This window comes from Notechis scutatus, chromosome 3, assembly GCF_049901735.1.
Source record: "Notechis scutatus isolate UNSWTSFEM ecotype Mainland chromosome 3, rNotScu1.2, whole genome shotgun sequence".
In the NCBI taxonomy this organism is placed as follows: domain Eukaryota; kingdom Metazoa; phylum Chordata; class Lepidosauria; order Squamata; family Elapidae; genus Notechis; species Notechis scutatus.
Window position 1 is genome coordinate 55,069,523 of NC_142011.1, and position 11,975 is coordinate 55,081,497.

The 11,975-nt window shown below is 37.8% G+C and overlaps 1 protein-coding gene across 1 annotated transcript; it reads left to right on the forward strand.

Moving 5' to 3' along the window:
* LOC113418854 (embryonic pepsinogen-like) lies at positions 1–11,570 on the forward strand. The gene is made up of 9 exons (XM_087958970.1): positions 1–229; positions 823–994; positions 1,474–1,591; positions 3,572–3,690; positions 5,191–5,390; positions 7,293–7,406; positions 7,855–7,990; positions 8,810–8,908; positions 11,215–11,570. The coding sequence occupies exons 1-9, from the start codon at positions 174–176 to the stop codon at positions 11,350–11,352; spliced, it is 1,152 nt and encodes a 383-aa protein (XP_087815096.1). The 5' UTR covers positions 1–173; the 3' UTR covers positions 11,353–11,570.
* Positions 11,571–11,975: the final 405 nt, after the last annotated feature.

Here is an 11,975-nt window from a genome sequence, read left to right on the forward strand (position 1 = left end):
GATGTGTTTACAGAGAGCAAAGTGAGTTGGTTACCAGAGAGTAGAGTTTCTTTGTTGAATTATGATAACCTGTTATTCAGATGAAGGTGGGAACTACTCCAGTAGCTATAAAATAGCAACAGCATGTAGAGGAGGCACCAGCGCAACTGGAGATCTTTGGTGGAAGGAGCAACATGAAGTGCCTAGCAATTCTCTTCTCTCTTGTGGCTTTTTCTGAAAGTTTTGTTCAGTCAGTTCTCATTTTATTACTAATATTTTCATCATTGACAGCTGCAATTGTTTGCTTGTTTACTTGATTTATTCATGAGCTTTCTATTTTGGCAATACAGGGGAGATGAACTATGGATGGTATATTCAGATTTAAAATTACATTGTTATTTTAATACAATACAATGCAAAGAGAAAGCAGATTGAGCCAATATTAAAGGCATCGTTATACTCTTTTGATTTTACTAAGATGTAAAGGTCATCTTAAATATTACCTAAATCAGATATTAAATATCTACAAACTGGCTAAAAATTTCAACTAATGCTTTTAAAGTTTAAAGGTGGAATAAATGAACTTGTAGCATTTTCTTTAGGCAGTCGTCTCTTCATCTCTTACATTTGTGCAATTCTTTTGGATGTATGGTTTATTATGTTCATGAGTACGAGCTGTATTAATATTTTTGCTGCTGAAGGAATCAAGTTGAAAAGATATTTGATTTAAATCCATAAATGTTTTTTTATTTAATTTAGAGGTAGGGTGGATTTCTAACTTTTTTTCATTAAAAGGAGAGGAACAACAACACAGCATCTACTCATTTTGTTTTTGTATACCAGAGTTCCCATTTGGAAAGGAGAGAAACTTAGAGATACTCTTAGTCAGAAACATTTGCTAGAAAATCTTCTACAGAAACATCATTATGACATTAGTACTAAGTACACCAAGTATTCTCCAGCTGTTTTCAATCCCGGTCAACTGGCTGATGAACCACTCTTGAACTACTTGGATGTAAGTTGCTGGTTTTCTTTTGATTTGCCAATAAAAGAGAATATATGTAGCTGAGGGTTGAACTGTGGAGTCCTTGATGCTCTCTAGCTTGGAGCCCTGTGTCCAGATAGTATGTTTTAACATGGAAAAACCTTTCCCCAAATGTACATTATTAATTTCCTGTGATAAAAACTGATATTTGAACAAATGTAAATTGTTTTACCATTATAGATGTCAAAGTGCAAGTGAAATAATGCTAGCTCGATTTCTCTTATTTATGTAGCTAAAGGGTGGCACACATATTCCGTTTATTCATTTGGTTTCTATTTGTGTAATTCCCACCTTGTTGTTTTATTCCCTTCTATGGATGTTTTTGCTCTTCCTTTATTTTGTAACACTTAGGCTTATGGTGTTTATCTCATGGTTCAATATTAAAATTGTCAAAAAGATCTACTATACTCAGGTCTTCCAACATATATTTATTATTTACAAATTAACAGGTCCAGTACTATGGAAAAATCTACATTGGAACACCACCGCAGGAATTCACTGTTGTGTTTGACACTGGATCATCAAATCTCTGGGTACCATCTATTTTCTGCAAAAGTCCAGCATGCAGTAAGTAACTGTCTTCATCAGACTTGATCAAATAAATGTACAAAATTGTATTATATTTCCTGGATAGCAGTGATAGCTATGAAAGATGCAGCTTCAGTGCCTCATAGCTAGAAAATCCTGCAAGATGAAAAAAAATGCCTGAAGCCATTGCTCTACTTAATGAAGAATTTCTCTAGAGGGATGATAATGGCATGAGATACCCTGCTCCCTAAAATCTCACCAGTGTGTCCCGAAGGCCTGCCATTGTAGCAGAATACAGAGTTAAGCACTTTCTTAAAAATGAGGAAAACTCATTTTGCAGCACAGAGGAGAAAAGCATTTGACATAGGATGGCCTTTGTTTCTGTGGAGAGGACATCTTTTCTGCCTCATCCTTCTCCTTTCAGTGCTGCTTAACACTCCGCTGGCTTGAAAAGCGGACCAAATAATAAATTAAAGGAACAGAACAAGGTCCGTTATCATGCTATTATGATGAGCCCAGGGGTAGAAATATGCTTGCTTTATTTCATTTTAATTTTTTAAAGATTGGTGGAAGGGTACAGGGCTAGGCAAGAAGCGGGCAGGATAAATGGGCAGTTGATACCAATAGAATATATATAGCTCGGGGTTCAACAGTGGAGTTCTTAGCGGTCTCTGAACTTGGTTGTTTTCTTGCTAGCATTGAATAAAACGTTTGCAAGAAAACAACCAAACTAAGAGACCACCAAGGACTCTCCAAAGCAGTTGATTTATGATCAACAACAAAGTGCCGGTTTCTTTGCCTGTTCAAGGCTACTGGCCATAAAGGGCAAAGATACCGATCGGCAGGACAGTTCAAATGCTCCATATTCACATATACATCCAAGATTCAAAAAGATGTAGAATGGTAGAGAACAGTATCCCATGAACTTTAAATAAGAATCAGGAGCATTTGGCAGTGGGATTTTAGGAACAAGGTCCACTGAATGCAATGGAATTTGGCTTCTAACAATAAGCATGAATAGCGTTTGGGTAGCAGAGTGCAATCTTCTAAGGCAGGGGTGTCAAACTCAATTTCATTGAAGGTCACATCAGGGTTGTGTTTGACCTCATGGGGCCAGGGTAGCTATGACCAGCTCAATGTCACTTCTGTCAGGGGTGCCTAAGATGGCCCAAGTGCTCTGCCAGTGAAAACAGGCTCCTGAGCTCCTTTTTTGGCTGCCACGGCCTCCTACAACTCTCTGCCAGTGAAAATGGAGCCCGGAGTCTGTTTTCACTAGCAGACTGCTCAGGCCACCACAAGTACCCTCGACAGGAATGACGTCGAGCGGACCACGCCCATCCTGCCCACCACCTTCCCGAGTTCCATTTTCACTGGCAGAGGGTTGCAGGAGGCTGTGGCAGCCGAAAAGGGAGCTCAGGAGCCTGTTTTCACTGGCAGAAGCACTGCAGGCCGGTCCTTCATTGTTTCCAGGATGGCCCCGTGGGCCAGATCTAAGTACCCTGTGGGCCGGATTCAGCTCCCAGGCCTTGAGTTTGACACCCTTGTTCTAAAGAACATGTTCCACTGTTCCAAATCCACTTATGGGATTTGATTTTGGGAAGACATTTACATGACTGCACAGACAAATTTTAATTTGTAAAAGCACAGGGTAATTTTCAGCAAAAGGTTTCAAAATGGTCATGTTAAAATCAGTCTTCTTCTTTGAAGAGCGATGGAAACAGTAACGGATAGTATTTTCCAGAAATACCATTTTTAAATATTAAGTGATATTTCTCTAGTAAATAATTCTACCCACTAGTTTTATTAACTATCTATGTGGCTTTTCCTTTTAATGGGATAATAAAAGGAAAGCATTTCCTTTTAATTGGCTAATAATAATAATATATTTCAAATGCTCTGCACTGTAAAATGTTGCAATATTTTTCCTCAGGAAGAAATTTGAGCTCGATACCCACCATTGATTAAAAGCTGTTTTAATATTAATTAATGACTGGTGTTTTGTTTTGTTTTTACATTTAGAAAACCATCAACAATTTAACCCAAACCTTTCTTCTACTTTCAAGAAGACAAAACAATCTATGGCCATTTGGTATGGCACAGGAAGCATGAAAGGCATGCTAGGATATGACACAGTGCAGGTAAAACCATGCGTTCTGTAGGTACCTAAAAGATGAGCAGATAGTAAATGGTTAACAATGTTGTGGTTCACAACAATTTTGTGTGTTAAAAAAAGACATTCCTAATTCTCTTCCCTTTTTCCTGGGGTTCTAATACAGTAGTATCAACAGTATGAGAAGGTTCTTTTTGAATAATAATAATAATAATATCGAATAATTGAATAAAATGAATAGTAATAAGGGTGGCAGGAAAGCACTGGAATCTTTTATGCCTTTTTACTATTCACTTGTTTAACAACAAGCATGTACCGCTCAGTCCCGGTTTTCAGTTTTTTTCCCCTAAGTCTCCCTCCCAGAGAGTATGTTTCTTTCCAGCTCATCTGCTAGCTGATTTATCTATTTTATTTATTTATTAAATTTCTATACCATCCATCTCCCCTACGGGGGATGTTTTCCTTCTCCTTTTGCCCAATTTCCTCCTCCCATTTCTGGGCTTGCCCAAAGAAAGAGAGAGAAAATAAAAGAATGGGTTAGAAATTTCCTGTACTATGCTCAGCACTGCTTGACTTTCTCCTGGATCTGCTTAGGCTGAAGGTCTACTGCTTGTCCACTGGTGAAGCTGTAGGTCAGGGGTGTCCAACCTTGGCAACTTTAAGACTTGTGGACTTCAACTCCCAGAATTCCTCAGCCAGCAAAGCTGGCTGAGGAATTCTGGGAGTTGAAGTCCACAAGTCTTAAAGTTGCCAAGGTTGGACACCCCTGCTGTAGGTCTTCCACAAAGACTAGGGCTTTACCAGTGATTGACAATTCCATTCTCCCTAACTTGGGTCTAGGGTAGAATTCTCATCCCTTGGGATCTTCCCTTCTTCCAGGAAAGCTACTGTTGGATCTTTCTTTCTCCTTTCTCAACTTACCAAGAACTTCTCTAACTTTTCTCTTCAGTCACTCCATTATGCATAGACTTTTTCTGCTCTTTCTCTCTCTCTCTCTCACACACACACATTCTCTCTCTCTGCTCTCTACAGCTCCTGCCCTTTTTAAGGGGATGGGGTTTAAAAAAGAGGTGGGGGTTTCAAATTCATGGTTGTGGGCACCAACTTGACCTTATTGATTACCACCCACCCCATCAACATTCCAGTAACAAGATCAAATCTTATGCTCATTTCTGCGAAGGAAGGGGAAAAAAAATGACAGAAATGACATACAAAGAGCAGCTCACACTAAGTTCTGTGCTTGATGCCAGCAGCTACATATTCGCCTTGGACCTGAGAGCACAACGAAATAGAGTTGTTGCTGGTTTTGGGCAGACTCAGACTCTTGAGTAATTTTAATTAATTAGTAAAAGGTTATGGTTGGCTCAGTTATTGTCTTGAAGCTGCGATATTTATTAATCTAATTGTGTTCTAAAGAATATGAGCATAGGCTTATGAGGGTGGCCATCATTCATGATACCGGTATTAAAAGTCTGCTCTGGGGATTCACCAAGTTAATAGATAAAGGAATACTTTGCTTCTCTTCTAGGTGTCCAGCTATAGTGATACCAATCAACCTTTTGGTTTGAGCTTTGAAGAGCCAGGAAGCATTTTTACCTATGCAAAGTTTGATGGCATCCTGGGCTTAGCCTACCCTTCAATTTCAGTTGATCAAGCAACTCCTGTATTTGATAATTTGGTGAAAGAAGGTTTAGTGCAACAAGACTTGTTTTCTTTTTATCTCAGCCGGTAAATAATATTTTGATCTACCAGTTGTTAGTGGTGGAAGGAAAATTCACCATGGAATAGATTTCTTTGGTAACCCAATCATTTCATCTGAATAAGAATTGAGTTGTACTCTTAAAGTGTAGGAGATGGCCATCGGTTATTACTCTAAAATGATTAAACAGCAAAGAATAAGACAGCTGTTGTTCTATTGAGCTTGCATTTGTGTAAAGGCCAACCTTCTCACAGCAAAATGTCTGTGGAGATTCTCTATCATCCTAGTCATGGTTGTCCCAAAGGTGCTTTTCTAAAAGGCAACTGGATTTTCTTGGTTTTTCCCCCCTTGAAAATGCATTGATTCTTAGAGGTGGTGCCAGAGGTGGTATTCAGCAGGTTCTGACCAGTTCTGGAGTACCGGTAGCGGAAATATTGAGCAATTCGGAGAACCGGCAAATACCACCTCTGACTGGAGATTTTACAGTATCCTTCCCCTGCCACGCCCACCAAGCCACGCCCACAGAACCAGTAGTAAAAATTTTTGAATCCCACCACTGTGGGGTGCAGTGGTTAGAATGCAGTATTGCAGGCTACTTCTGCTGACTGTCAGCTGCCTGCAGTTTGGCAGTTTGAATTTCACCAGGCACAAGGTTGACTCAACCTTCCATCCTTCTGAGGTTGGGTAAAATGAGGAGCCAGATTATTGGGGGAAATATGCTGACTCTGTAAACCGCTTAGAGAGGGCTGTGAAGCACTGTGAAGCGGTATATAAGTCTAAGTGCTATTGCTATTGTTTCTCATCCAAAAAGTTTCTTCAGTTCAGAAGAAGCTTCTTGAATGAGAAGTGAAACTTTTTCAAGGAAAAAACCCCCAAGAAAGTCAATTAACTTTTGGGAAAGCACCTTTGGAACTTCTCATGGCAAGTTCTCTGAATGATTCTGCATTAGGTTTAAAGTAGCATGGGCTCTCTCTGATTCCACAATCTCAGCAGCAGAGAGAGCTGAGCCAGTGGATTTCTGGGCCAGGTATGGTTGTGTTGACATTGATGCTTCTTTTGCAATTAAAAAGCTGGAACTCCATAGAGCTTATGAACAGAATTCATTACTGGGGAGATCTTCTACCCTGGTCCTGGACTTGAGCACTTCTACCTGGACTGTGCTGTCCAGACAGTATGTAGTTAATTGGGAATTGGGATAGTTAATTGGGAATTGGGAGCTGTCCCCTTAAGGGAATGCCTCATGGGAAATGTAGTTAATGCATCATGGGAAATGTAGTTCATGTCATGTGGTCACATCTGTAATCCTGATTGGTCACTGAATTGACCCTTGGTTGGGTTGGGGGAGTTTCCATTTTTCTTGCTTGGACCCCAGCAGCATCGTGCTGCTTTGCTCCATGGTTATGGTATGAAGATAACTATTTTCACACTATGAAGTTAACTATGCAAAGAATTGGACATTAGATGAATCTCGACATAACTGTGAGTTATACCTTGAGGATGCCTTAAAGAAACTTTGTATGGAAGCCTTTGTAGAGTTTGCCTGGCTGTCTTTATATTCAGCCAGCAATTTAAAGACAGAACATGGACCTTTGCAGGAAATAGTGGCTTGGTGGCTTCACAGTTCAGCCACTCAGAATCCCCCCCCCACAGCCCACATTACTGGACAAATATGCACAAAGTGAACGTTTTGGTGGAGTGTGAAAGTGCAAGCAGCTCCTTTTGTTTTCTTTTGTTGCATGTGAGGATGTGGAATCTTTTTTTTAATTAATTCTGGGAATGGGAGAATAGCAATTATTATTTAACGTTCTTTGTAACAGCGATATGAACATCTTCTGGCACTTTGTAACACTAAAGGTTTTTGAAAACTTATCATTTTAGCTGAAAACTTAATGCACATCAAATGGCTTGACAACTTCATATTCATGTTTCAGGAAAGAAACTGGGAGCATGATCACTTTTGGTGGAATAGATCATTCTTATTATACTGGTTCTATTAACTGGATCCCTGTGAGTCAACAAACATACTGGCAGATTTCAATGGACAGGTAAGCCGGATTTGCTATAAGTACTATTATTTAGCCTATAAACAATATACAGTATATAGATTGAGTTCTATTATTGGACATTACATTGGAAAGTTTTATGAAATATTTTTAAGATTCATAACCTGAAGGAATAAGAAGTGAAAAGAAAGGGAGATAAGTCAAACTCTAGAAAGAAAGAAAATACTGGAAAGAAAATGTTGACTACGCGTGGCATGTTACGTATTGGAAAAGCAGAGGTTCCTGCTCTAAAGAGTTACCAGCTACATTTATTATAACTGCTTTCTGCAGTTTCAAACACATATCATAGTTTAGTCTTGACTAATTATATAGTAGAGTACCATATTAGTCACCCGCACAATAACTTCTTAAGGGACATATTAATTATACTTTAATAAGTGGGAGCCTTTTTTATTTCTAGTATCACCATCACATGATTTCTGTTTCTTAGTGTTCTAGTGAATGGTCAGAAGATTGCCTGCAATAGTGGCTGTCAAGCAATTGTTGATACAGGTACCTCCCTCCTGGCTGGTCCATCATCCGACATAATTAGCATCCTAAAAGCCATTGGAGCTAAACCGGGGCAGGTAAGATCAAACCCCTTATTCTCTGCCATTGTATTTGTCATTCATTACATTTGAAAGACTTTTTTACTCATCTTTATCACACTGGTACCCAAACAATACCAGGCTGTAAGGGGTTTGGTATAGAAATATATAGGTTGGTAGATATCTGATTTGTATTACTGCTCAGTTTGCATTGTGGATTTCCACTTCAGCAGATTTCTGCCTATATGTTTCATCAAAATTCAAATCTAAATGTGATAGTCCTGTTAAGGTAATGTTTTACTCATAAAGTATATGAGAGGATCATGGGTTCTTACGGCTGTAAAAAAATTAAATAGTAAAGAATATTAAATCTTTCTAGAGATTGATTCAAAAAATACTTCCTGTATTTATCATGTAATCAAAGTAACTGAAACTATCTTGATTTGCAAGGTGATGTTCACCTCAAGCATAACACTTAATACTTATTATTCACCTCAAGCAAAACACTTAATGTTTATGGAGATTCTCAGTCATCCAGGTCATGATTTTTCAAAAGGTACTGGACTTCTTTTTTCTTTGAAGACATTTAATTTCTCATTCAGTTCTGAACTGAAGAAGCTTCTTGGATGAGAAGCGAAAGGTTTTCAAGGAAAAATGAAGAAAGTCCAGCTGCCTTTTGAAAAAGCACCTTTGAGACATAACACTTAATAAACATAATAATGAATTACCGCTTAAGACAGCAATTTTACTTTCTTGGAATTTCATATATGGAGCAAAAATGTTGCATTTTATGATTAAAAAAAATACTATCTGTTATGATCAGAATAATTCAAGAACACTCTTCCTTGTTTTGTGTAGTCTGTAATCAACTGCAGCAATCCCTCCAACCTTCCTGATATTGTTTTTGTGATCAATGGAATCCACTATCCACTGCCGCCAGCAGCTTATACTCGCAAGGTACATAACAGATTTGGATTTATATTCAAGTGTTTGGTTGCTACTATTTCTATGCAGATTAGAAGTGCATAACTCTGTGCAAGGCAAGGGATGAAAACGGAAAGATGGAGGCAATCTTTTTAAAGAAATATTCTTAGTAATGCAGTTTGGGTCTAGAGATGCTCTTTTGAAGTACATCTCAAATTCAAGGATAAAGATGCTGTTTGGAAGAGCAACCATACCTGCACTCAGATACTATTATGTTAACATAGATTTGATTCTTGAATAAGGTTTTTGACTTTTAGTAATTTTGTCCTGCAGGTTACGTGCTTATCTCCATCAAGATTTTTTGATCCAAAAGTTGCAATATGATATCAGCTGTCGCAAGTGTTTGTTTAGTTGTTCCAGGAAAGGCAAAAGGTGGAAGAAAATAATGCTGTTTTCCCCTCAGTTCCTCTTTGCATAGAAAATTGCAAAATCTTTTCTTTTTTAGACCACAGTATGTGTTTTTGCAATGGCAAAGAGAAAAGAAAAAGTCTGCTTGCTGTTCTAATTTTAGCTACTTGAAGTCAGAAGGTTACACTAAAGGAAAAAGAGCAGCCTATAATCTAGATCAGTGTCTCTCAACCTTAGCAACTTGCTGGCTGGGGAATTGTGGGAGTTGAAGTCCACATATCTTCAAATTGCCAAGCTAATCTGAGCTAATCTCTAGACAGAACATGGTCTACTTTATGTAAAAAAATACATGAGATGTAAAGCTGGCAAGTTTTATTACTCTCTTGTCCCAGATACTGCTATGTCCAGCTATCCTATCACACCATTGTTATGCTTCCACAATGAAAAGCATAAACATAGCAGTAAAACAAAGCCCCAAATTTGATGTGTTTGTAAGATCCTTCCCAGCATACCTGTCAAGTGCTGGGGAAATCAAGAGATTCAGGCACTTAAAATGAGTATAAAGACTTATTGCAAGGTTAATCTCTCTACAAAATCTGAGCTACTAACGATCAAGGGAAATGAACAGGAATTAAGAGGCATTCAAGTTGGGCTGGACTTAGATCTCTTGCAGGCTTACAGGGACTCGTGACTGATGACACATTTGACCCCTCCCTCAGGTTCAACCTGGTCATCCTCTACAATTCCTGGCATCTCTGCACTAGACTTACCAAATATTGATAATAAACTAGAAGATCTTATCCAATTCAACTCTTTAAATATGTTGAATTATAATTCCAACAATTCTAGAATAGTATGGGCCCTAATTTTAGCTCTGCTGTCTGGGAATTGTAGGCATTGTCCCAAAACATCTGTGTAACCCTGCCTATATAATCTATGCCTGGGGAATACTGACCAGTGAGTACTTTTTATGCAACTAGTACACCAAAATGATAACATAGAACCAAGTCAACCACCCTGTGAAAAAAAAAAAATAGGCTGCTTAGGAATCTCCTCCATTATATTATTTCAGGGCTTGATGGATATTTGGAAACCACAGTCCACTTCCAAGCCTAAATCTCCTTATAGTTTCTATCTATGTGCTTAGTGAATTAGTCAATGTTTGAATTCACATAATGGTTAAACTGTAAACAAACAGAATAAACTGATTTGCACAACATCCTAAGCAACAAAGAATCAAGCCAAAATTTACACTAACCAAGCCTATCCATTTGTTCGGATGAGTCTGTAGAGTTTTTAACCAATCTCTCAACAGTGTTATCTCCTGAAAATTTATACTCTTGATATTAATATTTCTCAATAACACAAATAACACATATGTTATTTATGTCTTCCTGGATTAAAAGTACAGCAATACAAAACAACACTATTATAATGTCCATATAAATTCACTGGCATTCCCTCCCCCCACCCCCACTAGCAGAAAGAATTTCAATACTAGCCTGTCCCACTGTATATCCACTGGCACAGTTTAAAGATAGGATAATATTACAGTTCATTTTTTTTCCTCAATGAAGCAGCCCACAAAGCATTTTGCAAATCTGAAATCTCCATACAGAGCTTTAAAGAGCTTTCTTACTTGAACAATTGGATTTTTATTCCTTTGGATAGCATCTTAACTAATTATCTCTTCGTAGACCATACACCAATTTACTTCATTATTTTTATTTAGTTTATTCTTTCCTTTATATATTTTCACTTGCTTATCTTTTTGTGTTTGTAGATTTCCTGGTACAATTTGACCAAAATCAATTCATTGAATAATCCATGCACAGATTCAGTTTTATGGCTGTTTTTAAATTTTTTTGCTGTTGTTGTTGCTTTCTTCTATAATGTTGTTTTATTGTTGTTTTCTTCTATAATCCCTCTAGTTTATGTCAGACCTTTGCAGCACTACTTTCCAACCATCTAATGGGGATCTCTGGATTCTAGGAGATGTGTTCATAAGAGAGTACTACAGCATTTTTGACAGAGGCAACAATCGAGTTGGGCTGGCAAAGGCAATCTAAGAAAAAAAATTCTGCTTTTTACAATAGTGAATACTGTATCTGTTTAATCAACACATCCAGCTGTATTTTAACTTCTCAGCAGTGTATTGAATGAACTCTAGTCTTGTCATTTTAAACATAATACCTGATATATTGCAAGATAATTCGCAAACCACTATTCAGGTATTTCTGATCACCATTGCATGCAAAAAATAAATACATAAATGATATCTTGTTCCAAAGCTGTGTTCTTTGCACATGTTCATGTCAGTTTGCATGAGCTCTGATAAAAATATAGTACCGTAGATTCCTAGACAGACAGAAAATAGTCTCTAGATAGAGATCATACTTTCATATTGGTCATATCTGCCTGCCAAATGACTCTTTGAAATGATTCTGTTCCTTGTTAGATAGAAGAGACTGATCTTTGACACAAAACATTTCTTTACTAAGTTCCCATATGTGTGACATTGGGATATATTCAAATATATGCACATATTCAAAATCTATAGGATTCAGAACCACAAGGCACAAATCAGTAGGAAACGTGCATATGCTTATTTATAATTATAAATGCATATTTATGGTTCTTCCTCACATCTGGAGAAATGGGCTTTCCTTCCACCCTTGAGTGGAGAGGAACG